Genomic DNA, 27,329 nt, shown 5'->3' with positions numbered 1-27,329 from the left:
AGCGCATTGATCGGGTTTTATTACATGCGTGTGTTTGTCTTCCACAGTGCAGCGGCAAAATATGTGATTTGATTCTCTGTGCTTCGCTTTATTGGTCTCAAGTGACTGAGAAAGTCAGTCAGTCAGGTGGGTCCGTCGCAGCTGCACCAAAAGGATAAGGACAAAATCTTCTGAAGGGTGCCAACACACACACACACACACACACACACACACTAGCATTGATGTGAGAAGCAGCCACTTTTCTTTGTGTTTGACTCACACACTGCACCACCTGCTAGGTAAAGACATTTTTAAGAAAGGGTGATAATTCACTTCCCAGCTATCCGTTCCTATTTAGATGACGGAGTTTTGAACTATCAGAGCCGAGTAAAACCTGAGCAGAGATTGACAGGTGAGGTGATGGATGTGCTGAATGGAGGAGAACTGCTCATTAATGTTGGATGAGAGTGAGCGAGGGTGCTACAGTACACAGCAAACAAAAGTCAATTTCAGAATAAAAGAGGAACCCGGGACATGAAGTGTACACACGGCTGTCAGATCCGACTTCCACTAGAGAAAACATTCATTAACTCTGAGATTATAAACTCTAATTATTTTAATTTGCCTGCACTTTTGTCTCCCAAATGTAGCCAGTTATTATGATCCCCCTCTTACACACCCCACCTCCCCACAAACTGAGACTAGACTAGACCATACCAACTCTGACAGTGTGGGAGGGGGCTCCTCTGCAGTGTCGTGACAACTGCATCAGCTAGGTGACATAAAATCAGCTGAATTTGAGTGGAGCAAGCCCAAGGCACTTTTGGGGTAATTTATAAAACCCCTCCAGACTGTCACGCTGTCATCCAGTGATTCACGCGAGGTTTCCCGACTGCTCTTCCCTCCTCGCCTCTCCTCCACCGGTGAGCCAGTCAGCAGAGGGAGCTGAACAAAGCCATGGGAGAGAGAGAGCGAGAGGAGCTTCTAGGAAGAAATGTCTCTCACTGACTCTGTCGCCTGGACAACCGGGTAAGAGAGGAGGGGAGGGTGCACAGAAGCGAGAGAGAGAAAGGAAAGAGGAGCATAAAAGGAGAGAAAAACAACACATTATTAACTGCTGAGACAACAGGATTCCTTTAGTGTATTTGGGGGGCGGGATGGGAATGGATTAGTCTGTCATTTTCCTGTTGGGGGTTCCCTTGGTGTGTCTCTTTCTTGATGAGTTATTAACTCTGACAATAAAGCAGTTTTTTTGTTCTTCTTCCACACCAGAGCATGGATGAGATGAAATTGCAGAGCACAAGTTCAGCACATTACAAGTGGACCCTGCAGGCCTGAGCGCTTCACCTGTAAATCTCTTCTCATCAGGTAAGATTATCCTCAGTGTTGCAAGCATGTGCTTTAATAGAGACGCTTTTGTTCGGGCCGGATTTACAGATATATAAATAATAATTGCTGAAGGAAAACTGTAAGAAATCAAGGTAATGCTTGAAAAAATCCAAATATTGATTGAATAATCAAGAACAAATCAATGAAAAGTCATCATATCTGCTTGGAGTACAAGCTTTGTGCATCAGATCAACTCTGCAGCAGATAAGTTACTCTTCTTATGTGTTGGAATATCTTGTATTTATGAGAAAAAGAAATAAACATCAGCTTTTTTACAATATTTTATTCAGGAGAGTGTGAGAAATTGCACGGTACAGCCTCAGGGTGCTTCTCTCAGTACACACAGCTTTGCGCTCCCTTCAGTGCGAGCATCAATTCATCGACAATAAAAAAAAATGTTGTTTGGTGCAAATAGATCTTGAGAGTTTGACTACGGCTTCACAAGGATAGAAGGCACACGTCTGCTGTAAACACCCTGCTGAGCACTCATGCATGAGGAATATATTCATACAGACCTAGTGGTGAAATGAATGCCCTTTAAACGAGGTGGTTTACACCTTGCTGAGTGTGTGTGCAGGTGGCATGTAATATCCATATTGGATGAGAGAGGAGATACAACTGAGGAGGGTGGGGTTATTTTTAGCTGCTGTCAATAATGAAGGTTACACATCTCACCTTTTGTGGGGAAAGACAGAGACATGGAAAAAAGGCAGAGAAATTGAAGGGGAGAAAAAGGGCAGGAGAGTGAGGCATGTCGAGAAAAAGCCTGGATGAGAGAGAGATGATTACAGGTGAAGTGTTGAGGATCGCAGCATGCCGGGATTGCTTGGAGCTCCCTGCTCAAATACCAGATGCAATCCAGAGATGAAGTGAAGGGTAAAAAGGCTGACACACTCTGCTTATGTGTGCTTTTATGGGAGATAAAACACACAAGCAAATCTGGTCTAGTGGAGTTTCACCCTTCTTTTGCTCCCACGGGCTCAAAAAATACAGCTCTGCGCAGCACAACACTTCAAACGCTGCTCAAAAGGAGGCAGGTACAGATGGCAACACTTCTGTTCAAGTAGTCAATAGAAAAAGCGACACAGAAAGTTCAAAATGAAGTCTTACATCGTGGATTAATACAAGCTTTCATACCTCATAAACCACAATTCACTTGAGGCTTCTCTGTGCATTTCTCACAGCTTAGTCTAAAACTGTATTATAGACAACAAAACACAACCTAATATAGACTGAGCCACGAGGGAGGCAGCGTTTGTTCCAATACATGCAGGATGCCAAATAACACTCCTTTCTTTTTAATCCACACCTGCACAGGGTTTAAACTGACTGTGTACTCTTAATCTTTGCAGAAAAAATAGCAGCGTCAAACAATCCCGGGAGCTTGTAAACGCATTAGTCATAGCAGGCTCCGCTCGCGGTCTCATAATTATTGTACGAGGTGTACTGTTCTTGGATGTGAAGACTCATAAAGAGGAGAGGTAAGCATGTGTCCTTAAGGCCGTGCATCACTGAGGTTACCTTTCCTTCACTGTACCTGTATGCTGTCTGATGCAAGGTGCACAGCACAAGGTTAGCATGCTGCCCAGCGCGCTGCCCTAATGTCTAATGGGCACTGAGACTGCACATCAGTCTCTAATGAGTTCCTCAAACTGTCAGACTTTGACATCTGCACTGCTAATCAGCCTGTTTGATGTGGAAACTGACACAGAAATGGAGATCTGCCTGTAGCCCTCTCAATTAGATTTTCCATTTGCCATGAATATTAAACAGCTGAAAAGCACCATTTCTTTTCACAGATTTTCTGAGGTGACGGTTGTTTGTTTGATGGGTGACAATCATTCCCCAGGCTTTTCTTTCCCACCGTTGTCTTCATTCCACTTCTCATCATATTTCTGTGCTCATCTTCCAGCCTCTGTTGATGAGAGCGCCATCATCAAAACAAAGCTGGAGAGGCAGAGATGATGAAATCTAACAGGATTACAATAGTGTTATTATACCAGAGCTGTATTCCATTTCATTTATTCAAAATTAGCAATTACATCTCTAATATTCCTCTCAGATTTTGCCACTCAATCAGTTGGGTAATAATCCATTTGAAAAAGGAAAAGTGGCTTTCATTAAAGCATCACAGAAAACAACATAATTACGCTCGTTTTAAACTAACAGCCTGTGATGCGTGCAGATGACCAAATGATGCCTCCAAATTACACCCGATGAATTGAAAAAAAAGCCTCTTCACTTGTGATTTTAGACCTACAAAGCACAGTGATTAGAAAATAACCGGAAATAATGAGATGATTTGGTTGGGCTAGCATATTTTGTTCTGTTTGCACGCTTTAGTACCAAACCTCCCAACACCATTGATAAATTTGTCCTCTGTAAGAGCACGTTCACGTTCAGTGTGTGGGCAGATGTGGTTAGTGCTGCTTTCCCATTAAAAGGTGCACTGGTGTCCTTGTCTCTGCAGCGAGATGACATAGTGATTAATAAATAGAAGTATAGTGCAGACTAAAAATGGAGTGTTTTCTTTTAAACTCAACAGACTAACTCAAATTTCGCAAACTCCATAAGCACACATAAGAAAGGTGGCGTTTAAGTTCTTGAATCAAATCTCAAAAAATATAAAAATACAAGAAATGTGGTTATTAATGTCGCCATGACTTCCTCCATTTCTGGTGAGGTTTTCAGAGAACATTGACCCAAAATGAGGTGATTTTTCTCCAGCAGACACAAACACATTTCCCCCCCCCCTGGCTCTACCATGAAATAAAGCCCATCTAGGTGAAAAAGCACAAACAAAAATCTCATAAATCCACCTGCCCCTTGTTTATTTATAGCTCCAGGGTCTGTCTCTGAAGAGTTTTTGTTCTCTGCTTTCCAACTCAAGGAGTCTTTATCATTCTTAGAAATATCGATCACATGCTATAATCTGTAAGTTGTCCTTTTTTTTGATGGATTTTCACTTCAACTCCAGACCCAAGCGCAGCTATCTTTTACACATAATCAAGATTCCCTGTCTTACCTGGCTAACCTTAAAGCCCAGCTCTAAGGAGAATCAATAAATTGCTGCAGTTAAAGGGCTCACTGCCAGTTGAATGCAAACTGCAGTATCTTGTGTGCAGAGGAGTGGGAAAGTAGTGTCCCCTATTGAGACTATTATTCCAAGGCTGCCCGTCACAGGAGAGAAACCCTCTCTTATTCCACCGCTCGCTCTTCTTGTCGGTAATTAGACATGTGAGATGATTTAATTTGCTGCAGCGCAGACACGGCTGCTGTTGATATGTATAAGCCAGCAGCAGCTCCTCTCCAGGTGATAATGGCTGACAGAGAGAGGAATTAAATCACAGCTTTTAGCCTGTCTCACCCCCAAGCTGTGATCAGCATCCTAAAGCAGGCCATTTTCTCTTCTAAGCCCTTGAGAAAAAAAGGTCTCCCCTCCTCAATTTTCTGCCAATGTGAGCCCTTTGTCAACAGCTGCTGGAGGACAGACGTAATTATCACGTCCTTGCAACTTGTAGAAGTTACCATGTCCTTCATCCTGTAGTTCAAACATCCACTGAGTTCTCCTCCAGAGAGGGAAAGGGGGTGTGAGTTTAGTGAGTGATGATCAAGTGGTGTGATGTGTCCCTGACAGGTGCCAGCATGGATGTGGAGGATGAGCCGCTGCTGTTTCAGACCAGCTGGGGAGGCGAGGAAGATGATGAGGAGGAGGAGCAGGAGGAAGAAGATGGAGTAGCACACGCAGCAGGACGGAGCTGTTTGTCTGGGGAAGTGTGTGGACTGTGGAGGGCGGTGGGGTGGGTGTACACTCAGCCCTGGGCCAGTGGAGTGGTTTTAGGGGTAGTTGTGTCACTACCCTGCGCCCTGTTTGCCTACATGCTCCTCTACTGCCCTCCTCTGGACATAGACCTGTCCTACAGTGCCTTCGAGGTTCACAGCCACTTCTCTGCTGAGCGCTTCGACGCCCTCACCATCGCTGTAAAGACTCAGCTGGGGTCCTGGGACAGGCGTAGGAGAGACTTAGATGACAGCGAGTCTGAGGAGCTGAGGGAGCTCCTCCTGGAGAGGCTGAGCAGACAGGGACTGTTCAACAGGACGGATAATGAGGGTGTGAGGTCCCCCACTCCTCAGAAAGAGCTTTTACAGGCAGCAGATGATCAGAGGAGAGGAGCCGCCGCGGGCACAGATAAAAGGACAGTGCTAGATATGGGCCAGGATGAAATGGGGCAGCACAAAAACTCAAATCAAAGAGCAGTGGACGAGGCGGAGAGATCATGGGATGGAAATATCACTCGGCCGCTCATCAGGAGGCGCAGGTTTGCTCCCAATTACTACCTGCAGAGCCAGGCTCAGTGGAGGATAGAGCTGGTGTTTGTGGCTCAGGGGGAGGGAGATCTCAACATCTTCACCCCTGAACGCCTGCAGACCATTCACCATGTGGAGCGCCTGCTCATGCAGCATCCACAGTTTCATCAGTTCTGCTGGAAGCCTCTGGAGATGTTGAGGGATCTGCCGCTGGGACCCTCCTACTGCTCCCCACCCAGCTCCCTCCTGTCCTACCTATACCCCAGTGAGAGAGGAGGGAAGATCTACTACGATGGCATGGGCCCTGATCTTGCTGATATTCAAGGTGAGTTCAAATTAACAGATTTCAAGCGTAAATCAATACCGGTAAAAGTCGTCCTAACATGTCCTGTGTTTGTATTCCCAGGGTCTCTGAGTCTGGCCATCACCCACCCACAGTTCTACTGGTACGTGGATGAGAGTCTGTCCCCCGAGCATCTGTCCTCCTCTCTCTTACGCAGTGAGATCCACTTCGGAGCTCCTCTCCCTTCCTTCTACTCCCTGCAGGACCGAGCTCACGAGCAGAGATCACGCTTCAAAGACTTTGTGGTTCAGTATGCAGACACCCTGGCCAAGCAATCCACCAGGTCAGCAGGAAATTATAGTCCATCATCAATCCTTTCTCAGTTCATTTTGCTGCTTTTCTGTCACTTTTCCTCCACATTTTGTAATAAATGGTTTAAATGTGATTGTATTTTCTCCTATTGTCCCAGCCAGGTGAAGGTGCTGTATGGGGGGACGGAGCTGTTTGATGATGAGGTGAGACACACCTTCCACAATGACATGATGCTGGCTGTCATCAGTGGAGCCTGCATTACTGTGCTCGTCTATGTCCTCACCTCCTTTTCTGGTACAGTATTTCCTGCTCTTTAATCCACTTTCATTCATGTGTACACATCTAAATGTTTCCTTTTGTTTGTCATATGATTTCATATGAATGTTAACAAGCTCCTTCCTGTCTCTCTGTAGTGTTTCTGACTTTCTTTGGACTCACCAGCATCGGACTGAGCTGCCTGATGGCTCTTTTCTTGTACCATGTTGTCTTTGGCGTGAGGTACCTGGGCATTCTCAATGGAGTTGCAGCCTTTGTTATTATTGGGATTGGTAAGGGAGAAGAAACACTAGCCGTTTTTGACATGTCTCCATGCTTTAATGTTCAAAAAGCTCTTATTTTTCTCATACTGCCTGTGCTGCTGCTCCTGTTTTCACCCTCTGTCTGAAACCAGAGCCCAGTCTGCTCTGATTGGTTGGCTGGCCGGCTCTGTTGTGATTGGTCAACCGCATAAAGATGTCCCGCATCTTAGTCAGTCACGTACAATGTGTTACAGCGCTAGCCAATAGAAGTGCGATAGAGTCTCCCTCTGGATGGAACTTTGGGATTTTAGCCTTTGCAGACCAATTACATGCACAGAAACCTATATAACACACTAAACCCCAAAAAGCACAATAGGGAATAGTTATATTTTGGGAAAGTCCTTCTTTAGAGAAAACTTTACATCTTTAAACATGAGAGTTGAATCATCTCTTCTAACCCTCAGCTAAAAAGTACTGTGTTTTTTTCAAAATTTCAATCTATTGCTTTGAAATTGAAAGCACAGTTTTTTTCTTTTCGGCACACTACGCATAAAAGGTATTTAGGCCTTTCTTTTTTCTCTTGCTGTTGCTAAGGGGTGGATGATGTATTCGTGTTCATCAGCACCTTCCGACAGGCTTCCCATCTGTGTCAGCCGCAGGAGCGAATGATCTACACAATTAAAACAGCCGGCCGCGCTACTTTCCTCACCTCCTTCACCACCGCCGCTGCCTACGCTGCCAACACTTTCTCTCAGGTATTTTTAGAGAAACCCGGACGTTAATAGGATCAGTACAGGGAGTATAAATGACTCTGCTATGGATGAATAGAAAAGCCTCTCTCAGCAGACAAGCATTTTCACACATTAAGCACAAATAAAATGTTTCAAGGTCCTATACACTGCTCTTTGTTCAACTGACCCTTAGATCCCGGCCGTGCATGACTTCGGCCTATTCATGGCCCTCATCGTGAGCTGCTGCTGGCTCTGGGTGTCCATCCTGATGCCTGCCGCCCTGTGCATCTGGACTGAGATTGTGCAGCCTCAGGAACACGCTTGGTTGAATTGGTGAGACATAGTTCCCTTAACTTCGGTGTGAGATTTTATTTGTGCATGATGTGCAAGAACACGCTGTAATCCCTGCAGCTGTCTCTCCTCTTAAACTGCCTCCTCCCCTGTGAAGCTGGAAGCTGTTTCCCAGACTGTCAGCGAGCCACGGCCCTTTGTCAGATGAGGATGATGATGTGGCACTTCTATCTGTGGAGATGGAGCCAGGTGAGATTATTATTTTACAAGCACTGAGACAATCTTGTGGGGGGATGGGAAAGGGTTATGAGTGTCTAGGCTGTAAAACGCTTCTGTCGAGGCACCTCAAAGTCCTCTGTCTTTGTCTCGGCCAGGTTCCTGTGACACAGACGGTGATGCAGCCATTCTGTCCCTGTCAGTGGAGACACCTCTGTCTGCTCCCGGGCAGCAGCATGTGGGTGTGGTGAGCACAAACCTCCGATGGGCCCTAAAGCACTTAGCAGCAGAGCCAGCTGTGGAGCGACGGAAGTCTGTTCTCGGTGAGGTTTGATATCTGGTTTGCTTTTCATGGCCCTGGCTCCCAAAAACAATCAGCAGGTACCAATCAGGGCTGCTGAAAGTCTACACACACGATACTTTTGTTGCAGACGTTGCACCTTTGCACATAAACTGCAAAACACAAAACAAAGTAGTAGTGCTTGAAAGAGTTAGATCAATTGAGACTCATTCACCAGCACTTACTTAATGTGCCTGCAGGTTTTATGGTTTGTGTTTTTATCACACTTTTTGTAACAAACAGGCTTTGGATAAAAGCATTAGCTAAAGGAATTGTTAAGTAATGTCTAAACAATGAATAAAGCCAGGTTCAAAATGAAAAATGAAAAAGGTTTTTACGGATTGAATTATTTAGATTTTTGTGTATCACTTTATAAGTCATAAAAGCAGACAGAAAAATGTTTTCTCTGCATGTTTTAGGTGATAAAATGCTCCATAAACAGGACTGTAATTGACATGTAAACATAGCCCTTTGTAAAACCCTTCAGGACACAGACAGGAATGAAACTATAAGTGATACTGAGAAAGAATTCTGCTGAGAAAGGATAAGAAAAAGGAAACATGAAAATATCAGGGAGGAATAGTTTTTGCCTCCAGCTCATCAAGTCAGTATCTTTATTGTATAAGAAGACAGAACAAATAAGGATAAATTAAATACATCAACACTCAAATTTTTTCACTCAAAATGGAAGGCTAGAACACAAACAGACATCCAGCCTCTTCTTGTCCAGCCTGAGGCGATTGAGTCTGACAGAGGAAAAGCAAACACCTATCCCGAAGCATTCCTCCTCCCTCTTTTAAGGAGGGACTGTAATTGATCGTTGCTCCTGATCTGTCTCACAGCTGCTCTATCTGCTCCATCAGACCCTCCCCTCTGCCATCATCTGTCACTGTCTTCCTGTCGGCCCAGGTGTCTTCCTCCTGGTTCTGCTCTTATCTGCCGGCTGCTGCTGTTTCCTGAGGCCGGCCACTCACGCCCCCCTCCTCTTCCGCCGGGACACAAACCTCCAGACTCTGCTGGCTCTGAGGAGCAACCTCAGCGGGCAGGGCATCTCCTGCCCCATGTGCTCAGGTGAGACCGTCATGCTCATCAGGAGTACGTCACCCATGAAATGGCCATTTGTAGATCAATAACTCAGCATCTCTTAACTTCAATCTCACAAGAGGACTTGGTTTGTCTTACGTGCCTCCACAGTCAACAAAGACTAAAATAAATTAGACTAGCCTTGGTAGATTAAGGTAAATCAGGGCTAATAGCAGCTAAACCATGGCAACATATCCTCTCTCACACAACTCGTGCAGTTTAATCCAAGTCTCATTTATACACATGCATTTTGTCTGAAACTTGAATATTGAAAACACTAATGCATAAGCAATCTCACACTTGCACTTACTTCCTTATTTATTTCATGTCTTAAGTATATGGTAGCACTGACGGAGGAGCTTGGGATTTAGGATTTTCATTGCTATCACTTATACTGTAGCTATTGTGCAAATGAGAGTAAAGATTCTTTTTAAAATATATGTCTTGTGGAATTATACGACTGTAAATGAGACTTGGATTATCCTGCACGAGTTCTGTAAGGGTTTATAAATGGCAATCGTTTTACTGTTGCTGCTTTAACTACTGGATTTCCCCACAGGGATTAATAGAGGTACATCTTATCTTACCTTATCTTATCTTAAAGCGACAACCCATTTACTTTAATCCATCAAGACTTTTCTGTCTTTGAGACTCTTGTTCACCTGGAGGCATGTAAGAAAAATGGCTTTTTATTCCAGATTTCAAGATAACACAGGCTTAGTAATTAATATACAAATGGTACTTTTGCATATCTTGTAATCCTTTGTACACGTTGTGTCCTGCAGGTGTGTTCATGGAAAAGCCCCATCCTTTGTACACACACACTTCCTCCTCAGCATTTAAGTTCTCTACACATCAGCAGCATCCGAGCACAACAAGCTCCAATGCTCATCGGACCTCAGTAAAACCAAACTCAAACACCAACCAAACGGGTAATACATTCATCACATATAACCCTGTTCCTTCTTTAAAATAAAACCCCTCATACAGTTTTAAAATGTTGTACTTTGTTCTGTTTCTTAGACTCTTTACTCACAGTGTTCATATCAAAGTTGGACCTCGGCTCTTCGACAACCCTCTACCGCTTCTCCCTCAACACCAGCACCCCCTCCCCATGGAAGCTGTGCAGCACAGAGCACGAACAGGTGTCATCATTCCAGGTGAGAGAGCAAAAATGTTATGAGTACCATAATGAGTTGTACCATTATGTCTCCATACTGCCATATGTGCCTCTAAAGCGGCTTATAACTAATCTTGTTTCATCTGAATAGGCTTATAATCAGCCCCGCCGCAATTACACCAGCAGAATGACAGTGTGTGTTTCCCATGTGTACCACCCGTACCCCAGCTGGATGATCACATCCACCTCGTGTGAACCCCGGCACGGGTGGAGCCCAGAGTTTTCCTTTTATGTGGCACCGTCTGTGCAGCAGAGCAGCAGGTGAAAACTCCAAAGAAAATAATCTGTGTATAAGAAGATGAGCTGTTAGTACTTTTTAAAGATTTATTTCAGTCCATTTACAAAGACTAAATGCCCCAGAATCTCTGTTTCCAGCTTTGTTATTTGAGAATTGCTGCTGTTTTTTGTCCCGAATGATAACATTATCTTCTGGGATGGAAAATATAATATAAATTGTGCTCTGCGAAAGTTTCAAATGCATTTTTTGTACATTTTATGGAAAAGACAATGAACCAATATACTAATCTGATGATAACTCTGTGGCAAAAACAATCTTTATTTCCATTTTTTTTATTGTTTCCTGAATTTGAAGCTCATGAGTTTACTAAGCTGTGCTGTTGAGGTTTACTCTCAGCTGTGCTTTTCCTCTCTTAGGAGATTGTTCTTTGCACAGCGCCACCTGAGACCTCATCCCAGCCGAGTGTGTGTCTATCCGCCCGGCTGCGGCATCAGTTCTGGGCCTGATGGACCCACACAGGGATCCTTTTATATTCCTCTTCCCAGCGGTGAGCAAACAACTCTCAGCAAGCATCATCACTCCTCCAAGAATACTATCTTCTTAAAGCATGTGTCACACTGCTGAAATGTAGTTTTCCCTCACACTGAGTCTTAAAAATAGAGAAAATGCAGTGATATATTCCTCTTCTTTCAAACATTGCTTCTTAAAGTGGCACTTTTCTCAACCCATGGGAGGATTTTCCCACAGTGTTGCAGCTATAGAGATATTTTTACTCTGTATAACTAGAGTCCTGTTGAGAGATTTTCCCTCTGGTTCTTTTTTTCAAAGATCCCTCGTCTGCTGCCAAACTGAGGTCATCCAAAACGTTTGGTTTCAACCCGTGCAGTGGTGGAGCATGTGGCCGCCCGGCAGTGCGTCCTCTGGTGGACACCGGGGCCATGGTGTTTGTTGTGTTTGGCATCCTGGGAGTCAACCGGAGCGAGCAGAGGGACAACCACGTAATCGGAGATATGGTGCGGCTCACACTTTAACATCTTCATAATGAACAGAAACAAAGCAGAGCTAAATTTATGACCACTCTCATGTGGCTGACGTGGTGTTTAAATCTCTTCAAAGGGCAGCATCATATTGGACCCAGACTTCGATGTGTTCCAGGAAATGGAGCATCTTTGCAAAATGTGTAAAGCTATAAGTGCAAACACACAGCTCGTGAAGCCCGGAGGAGCGCAGTGTTTACCTTCAGGTAATACACACACACACACACACACACACATACACACACACACACACACACACACACACACACACACACACACACACACACACACACACACACACACACACACACACACACAATCCAGAGTGAAATTTTCTGCATAAAATATACAACTTTTTAAATTAAAAACCTTATGAAGCTGAAATTGTATATTGATTCATTAGTGAATTAATACATTAACCAAATATAAATAAATCAGTTTTATCACAAGACTTATTTATGTTAAGTGCCAGAAATGCACTCATTACAACCCCTAGTACTGATTTACAAAATGAGTATTTGTTGATGTTCTTAATGATCCTTGGGGTTTTGGATTAGTGGTCTGATAAAACATCTGACGATTTTGACTTTTGGATATTATTAAGGCTATTTTCTGGGATTTGCAAAATAAATAAGGAAGAAATCAATGAAGAAACTATAATGATACAAGATAATTAATGAAAACATCCCCCTTAAACCTTATTTTATACACTTTATTGCCCAAAACTGCAATATTAAAGACTTGACTCGGTAAACAAAACATTATAGTCCTAAACAAAGTCGTGGTAAACCATTACACAACATTTTGAAAGTGTGTAATGTCCTTTCTTCTGTTCCTCTCAGGTAATAAGCTGTCTTCTGTTCTGCCTCTGCTCCACCCTGAGTGTCACTCCCTCCCCGAGCCCAACCTGCTCCCGGGGCAGCTCTCTCACGGAGCAGTGGGGATGCACGGAGGCAAAGTCCGCTGGCTGTCCATGGCCTTTGAGTCCGTGAGTCTCTTCATCTCCAGCTTTTCATGTTCCTGCATCACAGAGCGGCATATTTCCATTTCACTTTCATGCCTTTAACTCGACCTCTCTCGTAACCGCAGACCACGTACAAGGGCAAGTCCTCCTTCCAGACCTACTCCGACTTCCTTCAATGGGAGAACTTCATCCGGGAGCAGCTCGCCTCTCTCCCACAATCCTCTGCTCTGCAACGGGGCTTCCAGACCTGCGAGCACTGGAAGCAGATCTTCATGGAAATCATAGGCGAGTGAGAGGTTTCTGTTCTGCAAACTTAAGATTTAATATGTTCATCTGTTAAATAATTCTGATGAAATTGAGCTCTCTGGTGTGTGCAGGAGTGGAGAGTGCCCTCTGGAGTCTGCTGCTGTCTCTGGCCATCTGTGTGGCAGCTGTGTCCGTGTTCACCGCACATCCTCTGCTGCTGCTCCCAGTGCTCATCACCATTCTCGGTGAGGGATGAAAAGTTGTATATTCAATGATAATAAAGGTTTATTTGTGAAGCACTTTATACACACAGGATGCAGCTCAGACTAGTTTAACAACTTAAGAGAAAAACTCAAAGTAGGACATTTCATTTAAAGCAAATGTTCAAACCTATTAGCACAAATGAAGCATGGATACTTATGACTCCATGAAATACAAGAAGGTTAAAAAGGCAAGATCATAAATCGGCTAAAACAATCCTAAAGTTAACAATGGATAACCCACTTAGTTAAAGTAAAAAAGACAATAGTACAGACTGTTAGACGTTTTCTAGTTTTACTCTGTAATAAAAAAATCTAAAATCCTGTTTAGCTGTTCCCCAGTTCGAGACTAAAGCCCTCCCTTCTTTTATTTTTGGGAACTTTTGGAATATTTAAAAAGCCTGCTGTTGAGGTTTAGGGCTCACGCAGGGACTTGAAACAATGGAGAAAGAGTAAATTGTTTAGGCACTCAAGAGTGGGTTTTAAATAACATGTTTGGCCTTCCTCAGGAGTGATCTGTCTGGTGGTGGCCATCATGTATTGGCTGGGCTGGGAGATGGGAGCGGTGGAGGCGATTTCTCTCTCCATACTGGTGGGATCCTCGGTGGATTACTGTCTGCACCTGGTGGAGGGATACCTGCTGGCTGGGGAGACCATGATCCCCATGCCCGGTCATAACTCGGTATGGGAGGGTCCTTTTGTTTTAGCATTAATTAAACTTCCACATCTGTTCACAAATGAAGCAAGAAGCACTCTGGAGGCTCGTTAAGAAAGCAGAGCTACTTCCAAAGTAACATGGTATGTTTACTCAAGTACTGTACATGGATGAGGTACCTTGAATATAATGTTTAAGGCTGCTTTATACTTAAACTCCACTGCAGTTCAAAGGTTAATATTGTACTACTTTTTAAAGTAATTACAAATTATATTTTGTTTTAAAAAAAAGTCGTAGAAAATTAAATAATTAGCATTTTTAAACATTTAGGTATTTTTTTATTTTACTCGAAATGATTTATTACAATTTATTTTAGATTTATTTTGCATTTGGCACTTTTACATTTAAAACTTTAAGTACATTTTTCAGATTTTACTTACTTCTACATTTCCAGTGCAGGTATTTCAATTATAACAAAGTATTTTTACAGCGTTATGATAGTGCTTGATTAAAGGATCTGAATACTTTTTGCATCACTTCTACTATTAAACTTTGTCTGCAGGAGCCCGGGGCCGAGAGGCAGAGGCGGACCCTGGAGGCCGTGAACCATGTGGGCGTTGCCATAGTGTCCAGCGCCGTCACCACGGTGATCTCCACAGTCCCTCTCTTCTTCTGCGTCATTGTGCCTTTCGCCAAGTTTGGCCAGATAGTGGCCATAAACACAGCCGTCTCCATTTTCTTCACCCTGACCGTGACCGTGGCCATGTTGGCGTGCGTGGCCCCCCCTCGCTTCTGCAGGCCCCCCGGTGCTGTGCTGAAGGCCAGCTTGGCCGTGATGGCGGCGGCAGCCTTGGGAGCGGTTGTGTGCTGGGTGGGGGGGCAGTTTGGAGCACTGGCCTGGCAACCAATCAGCACGTAAACACACAATCGTCCGCCAACTCACACTGATGTCACGCAGGGGAGTTCCTCTGTTAACCGAAAGCACTCAGATCAGTAAATGATCTCTACAGCACAAAGATGTTACAGTCCTTTATTCGAAGCGGTAACACATATTTTGATCTTGTATTAATCAATGGATTGTAAGCACATGTAATAAGTGTTAATGACTCACAGAAGTGGGTCGACCTTTCTTGGTTGACATAATGATTCAGTTATTTATTTGATTCCATGTCGCCTGCAGGAGGTGGAGATGATTCAGTGATCATTGGGAAACGGAGGCTGAGTCACAGTTTTCATTCGTGTATCTCGTTGAGTTCTGAGGAACTGATGACTGTTCTGTGACCTGTGAACACCGATAGCCTGCTCTGACGTGTGTGTGTTAACACGGCCATCCTGTGACCTTTCTCGTGTTTCATCTTTTCCTCTTGAATGTTGTTCAAGATGTGGCTGGATTAAAAGTTGTACTCGTCAAGTTTTTACCGTGCACAGTTCTGTGATGTAAATGTGTCAGTGAGCTGCTCTCACACATTGTGAACTGAACTCTCTGCCAGCACACACACTTCTTCTTGAGACATGTTTATATTTACACGCCCTTTTCCTTTTACGTTTATATCTTGGAGCTCAAGCTGCTTTCAATCAGCTCCAAGGGAAAGAAACCTCGTCAGCTCCTCAGGTGTTCCCTCACATCCTCCACTGCACTCACACACACTCACTGTAACACACTCTGCTCTCTTACAAACTAGAGTACCACTCTAACACCCATCGACGCCGGCTCCAGTGTGCCCCGCAGTGAGGGCTAAGGGCCATTTGTCAAGCCACATAACACAATAATGGTTAAGGAGAGGGACTCAATTGCAGCAAGCACAGTACATTTTTGTGTGTGTGTGTGTGTGTGTGTGTGTGCGTGTGTGTGCGTGTGCGCGCGTGTGTGTTACTTGTGAATGTCAAATAAAACAAGTGCAGGAAGCCTCGGGTGTTTCCTTCTTGCTGTTTTCTTCTGCATTGTTATGTAACGGAGACCTTTCACTGTTCTCCTTCAGTCACTTTCTTTCTCTACTGGGAGAGCTACCGTACGCAGCATCACATCTCCAGTTGGCCGTCGTTAATTATTCATGTGAAACGGCTCAGATTTTACATTGGATTGCAGAGCATGAATGTTTCATGTGGGTCATTAAACACAGGGACAGCAGTTCTGCATACAGACACATTTACTGTTCATTAAAAAGGGAGCAGAACAAATGTTTTGAGTAAAAAACATTAGCACTTTTGTCCTGGAGAATCCTGTTATTTTAATAAAGCAGCAGCACCAAGTCCATTATGTGGGCGGGGAAAAAAGACAACTTTGGGCTGATTTAGAGCTTATCTTAAATACTAATGATACTATAGAGTTTGAATGTCACTGGCCCATTTACATTACTTGAAATATGAAGGCTATTTTCCATTGAAGAATAACAAGCATGAACAGCTGTTTTATGGAAGCTGTGTAAAGAAATGGTTTTACTTTGAAAGGGTAAGATATGTTTCCCGATTTAGACCTACTGTCTGACTTTACTAGAGCAAATACACTCCATTTCTCTGAACAGCCTCCACATTTATGTTAATAACTATATACTAGCAGAGGTTGAAGAAGTATTTAGATCATTCACTCAAGTAAAAGTAACACTACTACTGTGTACAAATACTCAGCTACAAGTAAAAGTCTTGTAATCAAAAAGTATAAGCATCAAAATACACTTAAAGGCATCAAAAGTTGAAGTACTTATTATGCAGAATGGCCCATCTAAGCATCATATATTTTAAATGATAGTGTTAAAATGGTTGGTGCATTAAAGTGTCCATCACGTCAATGTAACATTTGGAAAAGCTGGGGTTCATTTGAACTACTTTATACCAGGGTGTCTTATCCTATTTTAATATAGGATACTTTGTCGATTTATATTTAATATTAATAATCCAAATCAGCAAAGTAACTAGTAAATGAATGTAGTGGAGTAAAAGTATAAAGCAGCATAAAAGGAAAATACTGGAGCAAAGTACAAGGGCTTACATTTAGCAGTACTTGAGTAAATGTACGTACTTCTATTCCAGCATTTATATCTAGTATAGTAAGGGGTTTATGTTCCCTGCTTTAAGTCTTGACTAAAATGAGTTAATCTGTAACAGAAGTAGTTAAGGTAGATTATATTTAATATATCCAGAAGGTGTTCAGTAATCTTAATTATACAACAGACTAAACTGAATTGAATATCGACGGATTGAAATTGCCTCACCAGAAGAAAACAAAGCTTTGTTTAAAGATATTGAACCTGCACCTTTCAGGAAATCTCCATCAAATATTCATGAGTCTGTATTGATCTTTTTGAAGTGTGTTTGACGAGGCTGCAGTCCGGGTACATCTGCATACATTTTTGAAGCATTTCCTGTTTGTTTAAGTATAATGAATGCCAATTTCAGTTGTGCCAGTCCAGCAATTTTCCCGGCAACTACACTCGCTTTGTTTTATTTGTTTTTCTGAACAACAACAGAATGGTAATGGGAAAACTTATTGAGGTGGGAAAGAGCTTATATGTAGGGAAATGAATATTCAGCAAGGCGAAAAAATGAAACGCTTTCCTTCTGCAGTCTGAAATGACAACTCCGTCTATAAATAGTGAAACGTAGATGAAACGATGAATAAGGGATATTTATATGTGGATTTTTTCCTGTGTTTGCTGGGTGTCAGAAAGTTATTTCAAACAGACAGAGTACCATTTAAGTCCTCAGCTCTGCATTCCTCCTCCTACTCACATGTCCTTGATTGCACTCAAATCTGCCGGAGCGATGCAGGACAAGATTTTACTGAAATGGCACGAAACAGCTATCAGGTAGTACTGTGCACGAAGGTAGGACAACAGATGCTTTATACTCCCTCGATGTGACACAACAATATTCTCATCGTGTTGAATGAGAAATAAACGGAGAAAAGGAATGAGTGAGCAACATAGTATATTCAACACAGACCAATGGCTATACATTAGAAGGCAATTATAGGGCTAATCCAACAGTACCGTTCCACCTTTACATTATAATTACTATAACAATAAATACCCAGGCTCATTTGGTTCTAGAGAAATACTTCATTGTACCAAGAAAAAGGCATTTTCTCTGGAGAGAAATTATTTTACATCAGAACTGTAAATCAACACTGAAACATAAATCATATCTTTATTACCCCATGTTGCAGGGCACACACAATGTTCAAGTATGCCTGAGGAACTAATTGGAGCAGTTAAAAAAAAAACAATGAAGAATAAGAGATAAAATGCATTTAAAAATAAGTGAACTGGCATTGCATTTCACAAAAATTCATAAGCTCATGATTTTGGAACAATTCACTGTAAAGTGCTAATTGGTTTGAGCTGAGAAAAGCACATGTTCCCTTTGAAAGACCACACACATTGCTTTATACATGGATGTACAGTAATAGCCAGTCCTCAGGCCAGCAATTACCAACCAGAAGACATGGACCAGAATTCATGTATTAGTCCTTTAATAAGATAACTGCTTCCTTAATTTCCTTGTTAATGGTAACAACGAGAATCTTGCCACTGGGTGCCAGGACAATGCCAATTACAAATGCTGGTGTTGTCACTGTACAGTTTTCCTTCTTTCCTTGTGATTACATGCAATTGACTGACATACAGTATCAAAAACCCCAAGTCAAGTCCTCTTACAGATAGGAATCCTTGAACCAAAGGGACGAGAGTGTGAGGCGAGGAGAGCAATTATTGAGGAGTGCAGGAGACCTTCCTATACTCCTCCTCCTCCTCCTCTTCCTCTCCCACCCCCCCAGGATGTGGTGGGCTGGCCCGACAAAAGCAGGGATCTATCCAGCTGATGCCCACCTTCCTACAGGTCCTGAGAATCCACTGTTTTCCTTTGTGCTTCTCATTAGGATGCACATAAAAAAAAAAAAAAAGAAGAAACCAAAAATATCTGGAGGGGTCTGGGTCAATAAATCTTCCCCTACTGTCTGCCTAAGGCAGACGTTGATCCTCCCACCCCAATCCTAACCATAAAAAGGTAAAAACAAGGTGTACTGCAGAATGGCTTTACTCCTCACAGTCTGTGGGGGGAGCTGGCGCCCCTAGGAGCTGAGGTGCGGTTGGTGGTCTTACGGCTGTTCTGTCGTGTCTGATTTATCTTGGTGGCCGAAGGTTTCCGAGCGTCAGGCTTGCGCCTCCCTTGGGGGCCCCTCCGTTTGCCCCTTTGCCCCGCGCGGCCCCTTCCGGCCCCCGCTGGTCACTTGCGGGAGTGCAGTGTGTCCTGGAACTTGGTGCTGGTGTAGCGCACATGGAATCCTTTTTTGTTGATGGTGTCGTCGGAGCGGAACTTGATCACAATGGAGTCACCAGCCGAGTAGATCTCCTCTGGAGGCTGTGTGTGTGGGGTGGGGGGGGGGACACAAGAGATTCATTTGTATTGTTACTTTCTGCTCCTTTGAATGAACTTCAACAGAGGTGGGAGAAGTAGTATTAGATCGAACACTCAGTTAGAAAAAAAGGTCCTGCATTCAAAATGTTACTCAAGTAAAAGTACAAAAAGAATTGGCATCAACATTTACTTAAAGTATCAAAAATAAAAGTACTGGTTATGCAGATGGGACCATTTCAGAATAATATATATGATATGTTTTATGTGTGTTCTCAAAGCTGGTAAAGGTGCAGCTAGTTTTAATGACTTTGTATACTGCGGGGTAGCTTGGAAATTTACTCCAGGTGGAACTAAAGTCTGATTTAAAGGTGTATTAAGTGTTGCGTCATAAATCCAAATCTGCAAAGTAACTAAAGGTTTTAAATAAATGTAGTGGAGTAAAAGTACACAATTAACTTATGAATTGTAGTGTGGTAGAAGTACAAAGCAGCAGATAATGGAGATACTCATGTGTGCCTCAACATTTTACTGTACTTAAATAAATGTACTTTACACCACTGCACTCCAGTTAAAACTAACAGACTTCTCACACGCTGATACTGAAGTCAAATCCTTGAGCATGACAAAAGGCTCCTGACTGCAGAGGACTGCTAGTTCTGTAACAGCCAGGGGCCACAAAAGGGTCTGGGACGGGGACTATACAGCTTTATTCTGATTAAGGCTCTGGCTGCTATTGAAGTGAAGATAAAATAAAACGGATGATGAGTTCCATGTGCAGCGCTCCTCAAAGCTCATTTCTCCCCTGAACAAAAGCATACACTGCACAGCGCTTCTAAAATGTCATGAGTTCAAAGTCAGCCCTTTCCAGTGGAACAAAAGGGAGAATTAACTTTATTATGTGTGCATAGATACATATGCAACACTTGGCCTGGCTGGGGTATCACATGAATATTAATTTGAAACATCGTACTGCAGTTAATTACTTGTTTGAGGTGACAGGCCGCTGCACTGTGGCAAAGCTTGTGCAACCAGTCATTCACAAATTGAATAATATATCTACAATAGCCCATAAGTCCTGGTTTATAGGAATTAGGTTTAAAACGGCAGAAGAAAGGGGCCAACAGATCGTATTGTATAACCAGCTAAAATGCAGTCTGCTATTTAACTAGCCGTGGGGCTAAGAGTAAGCCTCCCCTCACTGTAATGAGTTTTCACCCTACTTCTGACTGAACTGTGTCAGTTAATTTCGACCGGTTTTATAAAAAGGAAACTTGATTGAGGAGCCTCTCCCTGGGGTTCAGGGGGTGTCATGTCCCCTCCAGCAGATACTTCACAAGAATACAGGCATGAGTAAAAGGCCACAGCTTATTATTGGAGCGTTAAAATGAAGTCAAGCTGTTCTCTGACCTGAGAAAACTTGCGTTTCTATTCCCTGCTGGCCTCATTGTTCCAGTCACAGGCTGCAGCCTCAGCAATGACTAATTAATTCCTTCTTACAACCGGATGCGAGATACTCGGATAAGCTATCGGCTCCGAGGGAGTGATGGCTTATGTTGAACCACAACCGCCCCTACACAGAAACACTCCCAAAACCAGAGGGACATGTCGACTTTCAGAAAGTCGTTACAGACGGAGTTTGGACTGAAATCAAAGGTATTTTAAAGAGTCTCCTTTTTAAACACTGCTAGTGTTACACAACATCAGCGCTAAAAAGTGAGGCTAATTCCAGAAGAATTGTCTGAAAACTCCTGCTGTTATACTCTAAAAGCTACAGTAAAAACTGTACTGAACAAAGTGCTGTGAAAAGGAAAATGTTCTTACCCCTGAGCCACAGTAGCGTCCGAGCCGTGGAGACTTGGTGTCAGCTCCGTCGAAGAGCTCCATGTAGTCGTAGCCGCAGTCCGCCTCCTCCTCGATCTCAAAGGTCTGGAAGATGAGCTCCACTCCGTAGCCTTTCTCCGCTGCGATCACCCATTGGCAGTCCGAGGCTCCGGGGTAGTTGTTGTCCCCGAACTGTGCATGGGAGAACAGGTCCTTGGTTTTGACCTCAGCCTTTAGGCGACCTCCACACTCTGCAAACAGAGAAGTTGAACTGAGAACATTTTCATAAGAGAGACTAGAAACAACTGCTTTACACGTTGTTCTTTAGCTCAGTTGTTGTTTTACAGTCACACAGAAACAAAGGATTATCCAGCATGCTCTGTTGTTAGTCATAATTACTCTCAGACAGGGTGGTAAATTCAGACCAAACTAAATCCTGTGAGCATTATCCCCAAAACCATTGTTCTGTCAACCCTAAAATGATGTCCCAAAAAAGCTTAGATCATTTACTGGAATGCCTCCTAGCTACTAGTGTGTTTTTAGTACATAAATCACCTACTCCATGTTATTCTGATTTTTACAAGGAAACTTGGTTTTTCACACATGCTTCATTAGTTCTTGATAAATTGAAATAAATAGGAGCTGTGCTTAACAACAGCAAAACTTTATTTTAAACATCTATTTACAAACGTTCACACGACTCATGCAGTGTGATAAAAGTGCTAATTAAACAGATCTAGGTCTCACCACTTCCCTAACACATGCATTTTCTCTAAAGCCTTAGAACTCAAAACACATCTGCATGAACAGAACCCGCACGAATGAATCACTCGATTGACAACGCGTGAGTCTGTTTATGCGGAGATGTATACAAATCTGCTGACAGATGTTTGGATATAATTTCGCTGTTGTTGAACACTGCCGCTATTTACTTTACACAAGGGTTGAAGACGTGATACACATGTTTTCACTTTGTGGGTGAGGTGTTCGTAACAGCATCTGTTCTTACCTGCCGTATGGGAAGCCTCGAAGCCTTTCTTCTGCACGGAGTTGTCTGAGAAGAAGCGGACAAACAGCTTGTTGGCACTAGACGTGATTGGTGGAGGTTTCTTGGTGCCGCAGAACCGACCCAGACTCGCAGCTTTCCCATCCCGCCCGTCGTAAATCTCGATGTGGTCGTAAGCACACTCCAGGTGGGCTTCCATGTCGATCTCATTGAAGGCCTGCGACCAAACAACATGATGAGTGTGTGTGAAACAGTGTGAAAACAGAAATGTAGGAGATCAAATGTTAAGGAGTTTGAGAGGACCTTTTTTTTTAAATCAAATAAGCATTTATAAAATGTTTCAGCACGGAGAAAACGTTGATTCTCTCCAAAGCACACAGGTGGGTTTAACAGTATTTTAGCACCATTTTCATAAGGCATGCTTTGATGTCACATGTGAGATATTTTTTTTCCGGCAAATGCTAAAAATAAAAAAGGATATTAAAATAATCTACATCCTGTCAGTGACACAAAATGCAGAAATAACAGAAGGGGGAGCCACACATCCTGATTAGGACTGGCATTACAGTCACTGACAGCAGAACAGTAAACACAGATGTCCTCGGTGGATTCAATTACGCAAATAAGCAACACACATCAAAAACGTGACTGACGAGTATTAAAAAAAATGACACCGAGAGAAGGAGGAAGTGACACGTACGATTTTGATGCGGTGGCCGGGGGTGGTGGTGAGAGCCCAGGTGCAGGCCTTCTTGCTGGGGTATTTATCCGGCCAATTGGGGCTGGTGATGACACCGCTCACACTGTTCACGGTGTGATCGCATCCAGCTGTAAACAAGCATCAATGAGTCAACCTCTGCATCATGCTAATGTGGAACAGACTGTTTTAGACTCAAGTGCGATCCCTGAATAAGTCACACATGATCTGATAATCTTATTATTACTACGAGCTGCTACTCCTACTGTAGTTGGTCCATCCATTACTGCAACAGGAATCTTTACGTAAATAATAACTTTACTAATGTTATACACCGCACTTCATTCTACAGTTCTACCCTTCTTACCTTCTACTTGAATGTGGACTCCTGTAAATTGTAATATTTTAAATACCATGTGAATGCCTTTTTATATAATAATGTTCTATTTTCTTCGTCTGAATCTATACTTTTGTAACATAACTTTCCCGTTTCTGGGACAAATAAAGGGAATTCTGATTCTGAAATGTCAGAGACAACACTGAGTTGAAATACCTTCTTTACAGTCGTGTTTGTTCTCATGCAGCACAAAGCCGCTCCTGCACTGACAGCTGTAGCTCCCGAAGGTGTTGACACACTCATGTTGACAGCCGCCGTTCTCCTTAGAGCACTCATCTTTGTCTGAGGAAGCACAGAGGACACACGCTTGGTGACTGTTTCCTTTCAAGACTGACAACTAGCAACAGAAAACACACATTTTTCTGAGGACCCACCTGAGAAAAACTGCGCTTTAAAGCCCTTTTTGGAAACGGTGTTGTCTGATTTGAACTCAATGCGCATGTTGTTGTACTGGGAGGTGATAGCTTCGGGTTTCTCTGCTCCACAGAATTTCCCGTGTAGCCTTGAGTCCGCCGACAACCCGCTGCGCACCTCCACGTAGTCGTACTTGCAAACCTGAGCAGAGAAACGGAGCGTGTGAAGACGAAGGGGCTTTTTATTTGGCTTTAAAACATGAGACATAAGGAGGACAGGGATTCTTGTGCAATGCCAGAGAGAGAAAACAGAACAAACCCACCCCGTGCCGATTCAAAATAACCCCAGTGCTCACGTCATTGCCCTCAGTCTCGAAGACGTCAAAGAGCAGGGTGATGCGGTATTGTGTGGGGGCCACCAGCTGCCAGATGCAGTTCTTGTTCGGGGGGTATTCTCTGGGCCACCCTGGGCTGGTGATGGACCCATTCAACTTGGTGATGAAGCCTCCACAGGCAGCTGGACGAAAAAAAACATGGGAAGAGACAAGAATAAGATACAGCTGCAGATAGGCAGATAATAATACCAACAAATAATTCACTAAGACGTCTTCCACGCTGCAAGCCACACAGCTGAAATAAAAGCCCTCTGAAATATCCTTTTGTTTCCGAAATAAACCCGATTACTGAGGACTAAGGCAGGCTTTGGTTATGCAATACACACATGTTACAACAACTGGTGTGGCCCCTCACCTGGCTATTTTTAGCTAAACCTAACATGCAGAACTGAACCGCACCAACTGGAATAGATATGATGTTGATTCATGGATTCTGAAGTTATTAAATGTGGACATTTTTGGATTATTAAAGGTTTTGATCGTTGAGGCTGATGGGCAACTTAATTTCCTTACAGACATGTGCGTTGGAGGAAATGCCCAAAGCCAAGAGATGAGAGGATTTCTGCACACTGCCCTTTTACTTGCAATTACATTTATTTAGAAATACAAATGGTCAGTTATACACCTTTTGGGATGGAGTTGGGTGTAAATGCAAATAACATTTAATTTGTAATTGCATTATTTAATAATATTACATCTCATTCAGCTGATGCTTTTATCCAAAGCCACAATAAGTGCATAAACCATAGAGATACAGCCAGAAAATGCAAATATATTCGCCTCAATTAAGCCAAACAATTGTGGTGCTGGTGGCTTCAAATGGGCCAACATGCAAGTGCTCAACATTTTATGTATTTATTAAAGGGACAAGGTGCAAGCGAAACAGGAGGTTTTTTTTAGATTACGATCAAAGACGTAAACGCTTTCTACTCTCCAGATGTCAAAACCAACTGCTTTAAATCTTCCTTGTGAAATCTTACCATGATTTATTCAAGCTAATTGTCTTTAATCGTTACAGTTCAATACTTTTTACAAAAACAAAACAAAAAACAGCAAAAACTGAAAATAGCTGTTCATAGCATAACTGCACTGACAGCTGACTCTGTCACGGGGAAGGAGCTGCAGGACAGAGGTCAACCAGATTTGGTCCAGCTTGTACACTAGCATTTAGGTCTCAAACGACAACATATAATTTGAGATAAAAATAACGCTTGCAATGTTATGACTCAATATTTTACAAAGGTAGTGCCCGGCCAGCGCATACATCACTGTTTGCATCTTGTTCTGGCTTGAGGAGTCACTGTACTTATTGTATTTGGGTGCTTTAGCATGTAAATTACATGGTGAGCGGGGTTGGTGACTTCTCTCCCTGTACTTACCCTCGCAGCTGCGCTTGTCAGCAGCCAGCTCATAGCCTGGGTCGCAGGCGCACTTGTAGCTGCCCAGTGTGTTGACACAGCGTTGCTCACAGCGACCGTTGTCCGGCTTGGAGCACTCATCCATCTCTGAAAACACAAAGATATGTTTAAGACCCTTTCTGCCGGCCCCCTGGCTCGCTGGCTTACAGGAGAAACCCCTCAAAACAACAGCAGGCACAGAGGGTCCCACAGAACCCACCAAACTATCTGACATAAACGGACAAAATGTTATAAAAGATAACGTGACACAGAGAGAATTGCTGTAACATGTCGGATTAAACAGATGTAGACATTCTCTCTTAAGAATTTACAACCCTCGACCTCTGACCTTTGAAGAAGTTGGCAGCAAAGCCGGCCTTGTTGACGGAGCCATCTGAAACAAATTTCATCCACAGCTGGTTGGAGCTGGTTTTGATGTCATCTGGCTTGTCGTAGCCACAGAAGCGTCCCAATAGGGGACTGTTTTCTGAGTTTCCATCGCGCACTTCCAGGTAATCATAGGCACAACTGTCGTGTCTCTCAATCTGGGGTTTGACCACAACATCTCAAAATCAGTTATAAAACTCACAATTTAACTAATGAATGATAAAGTACTGGTGTACTTACCTCAAAAGACTGGAAGGTAAGGCCTACATGGTAGCCCTGCGCTACAGTTACCTTCCACACACACACTTTGTTTGGCCTGTAGTCATCAGGGTAGTTGGGGGATTGGATCTGGCCGTTGTCTTTCTTCACCTCCCCCCCGCAGATGGCTGCGTGTGACAATAAAACAATATAAAATACAATACTGAGCTGCCTCGATAGCAGTATCGTCAGCACATGCCTCTGAAAATAAAAACGTGTGCTCTGTGTCCTGATTTATGCAATGTGGATTAGCTGAAATTCCTCCACCACCAGCTCCCACACACACAAACACACATCGTCACTTTGCAAGCTCTGGAAACAATGGAGCCGAGTGTGAAGGCCGGCCAGAATCTGATTAATGCAGCGTAAAGTGCCTGACACATCAGCAGCAGGGGAGCCAAAAACTGTGGATATTTCTGCTGCAGCCTCTAAGCACATTGTTGGATGTGTGACCGGCCATGCGTTCAGTCAGTTGAGCGGCATGCGAGGGTAGGGAGCAGCGGGGTCGGGGAATGGGTGCTTACCCTCATAAACGGCGGAGAAACCTTTTCCCACCCAGTTACTGCTGCTACGGAACTCGATCCACAGGCGGCTGTCGGTGGAGATGATTGGCTCCGGCAGCTTATCCCCACAGAAACGACCTGAGTCACAGGTGAGGACACACCGGAGAAACCAAGATTTGATTATCAAAAGCCCTGAAATTCCCCCACACAGCTTAAAAACATAACGTAAAAGTGTATTGAAAGACATAATTAAAAAACATAAAATCGGACAAGAAGGACTGAATGTCCTTGGTATGAAAAGCTAAACGAAAGTGTCACTTTTTACCTCCTTTAACCCTTTAAAATGTGTTTACCTAAAAGAAATATGCGAATAATGTACATGTCTTTGTTTATTTGAACACTTGTAAAATCCTGTGTTCAGTGTAATCATTTTTTATTTGGGATTGCATTTTCATTTTTTTATATTTGTTGGACAAAACAAGACATTTGGAGATGTCACCTTTTTTTTGGCCCAGAAATGTTTCATCAGATAATCAAATGAATCATAATCGCAGCCCACATACAGCCTTCTCTAGTTGGAACTGACCTTTGAGAGGCGCCTTCCTCCAGTATCCATCTCGAATTTCCACATGGTCGTACCAACACAAGTGGCTCCTGTACAGATCCATGGAGGTGAAGTTGAGAATGATCTTTAAAAAAAAACAAGAGAGCGTGATTACTGACACGTTTCATA

General features: G+C 43.2%; 2 protein-coding genes across 3 annotated transcripts in view; one reads left to right on the top strand and one right to left on the bottom strand.

The window, feature by feature from the left end:
- Positions 1 to 67: 67 nt before the first annotated feature.
- disp3 (dispatched RND transporter family member 3) lies at positions 68 to 16,098 on the top strand. 2 transcript variants are annotated; one of them, XR_010166993.1, is made up of 22 exons: positions 68 to 1,347; positions 5,006 to 6,001; positions 6,083 to 6,302; positions 6,429 to 6,565; positions 6,685 to 6,819; positions 7,384 to 7,544; positions 7,714 to 7,853; positions 7,969 to 8,060; positions 8,186 to 8,350; positions 9,277 to 9,438; positions 10,236 to 10,382; positions 10,474 to 10,610; positions 10,722 to 10,891; positions 11,285 to 11,415; positions 11,697 to 11,881; positions 11,985 to 12,111; positions 12,748 to 12,893; positions 12,995 to 13,154; positions 13,247 to 13,360; positions 13,885 to 14,057; positions 14,593 to 15,072; positions 15,211 to 16,098. XR_010166993.1 is itself a non-coding variant. In XM_063897745.1 (22 exons), the coding sequence occupies exons 3-22, from the start codon at positions 5,014 to 5,016 to the stop codon at positions 14,947 to 14,949; spliced, it is 4,047 nt and encodes a 1,348-aa protein (XP_063753815.1). In that variant the 5' UTR covers positions 68 to 1,008; positions 1,252 to 1,347; positions 5,006 to 5,013; the 3' UTR covers positions 14,950 to 16,098. The 2 variants fall into 2 exon arrangements, 1 of the variants encoding a protein (XP_063753815.1); XM_063897745.1 differs by having other exon boundaries at positions 68 to 1,008; positions 1,252 to 1,347; positions 14,593 to 16,098.
- Positions 16,099 to 17,937: 1,839 nt separating this feature from the next.
- Positions 17,938 to 27,329, bottom strand: part of bmp1a (bone morphogenetic protein 1a) — a 34,089-nt gene continuing 24,697 nt past the window's right edge. Inside the window, exons 9-20 of the mRNA XM_063897746.1 lie at positions 27,183 to 27,285; positions 26,618 to 26,734; positions 26,076 to 26,221; positions 25,798 to 25,993; positions 25,431 to 25,556; positions 24,013 to 24,173; positions 23,678 to 23,858; positions 23,460 to 23,585; positions 22,910 to 23,037; positions 22,213 to 22,426; positions 21,204 to 21,454; positions 17,938 to 19,385 (exon numbers count right to left, since the gene is read on the bottom strand). Coding sequence (XP_063753816.1) covers positions 19,251 to 19,385; positions 21,204 to 21,454; positions 22,213 to 22,426; positions 22,910 to 23,037; positions 23,460 to 23,585; positions 23,678 to 23,858; positions 24,013 to 24,173; positions 25,431 to 25,556; positions 25,798 to 25,993; positions 26,076 to 26,221; positions 26,618 to 26,734; positions 27,183 to 27,285 — 1,884 coding nt within the window. The 3' untranslated portion in view covers positions 17,938 to 19,250. The remainder of the gene's footprint in view (positions 19,386 to 21,203; positions 21,455 to 22,212; positions 22,427 to 22,909; positions 23,038 to 23,459; positions 23,586 to 23,677; positions 23,859 to 24,012; positions 24,174 to 25,430; positions 25,557 to 25,797; positions 25,994 to 26,075; positions 26,222 to 26,617; positions 26,735 to 27,182; positions 27,286 to 27,329) is intronic.

The sequence above is a fragment of the Eleginops maclovinus genome, chromosome 12 (assembly GCF_036324505.1).
Source record: "Eleginops maclovinus isolate JMC-PN-2008 ecotype Puerto Natales chromosome 12, JC_Emac_rtc_rv5, whole genome shotgun sequence".
In the NCBI taxonomy this organism is placed as follows: domain Eukaryota; kingdom Metazoa; phylum Chordata; class Actinopteri; order Perciformes; family Eleginopidae; genus Eleginops; species Eleginops maclovinus.
The sequence above is the reverse complement of the archived record's forward strand: the minus strand, read 5'-3'. Positions and strand labels throughout refer to the sequence as shown.

Coding starts and splice junctions, on each gene's coding strand:
- disp3 (XM_063897745.1), top strand. CDS start 5,014: ATGGATGTGGAGGATGAGCCGCTGCTGTTTCAGACCAGCTGGGGAGGC. Junction 7,545..7,713: donor CTGCCAACACTTTCTCTCAG/GTATTTTTAGAG, acceptor ACTGACCCTTAG/ATCCCGGCCGTGCATGACTT. Junction 10,892..11,284: donor TCTGTGCAGCAGAGCAGCAG/GTGAAAACTCCA, acceptor TTCCTCTCTTAG/GAGATTGTTCTTTGCACAGC.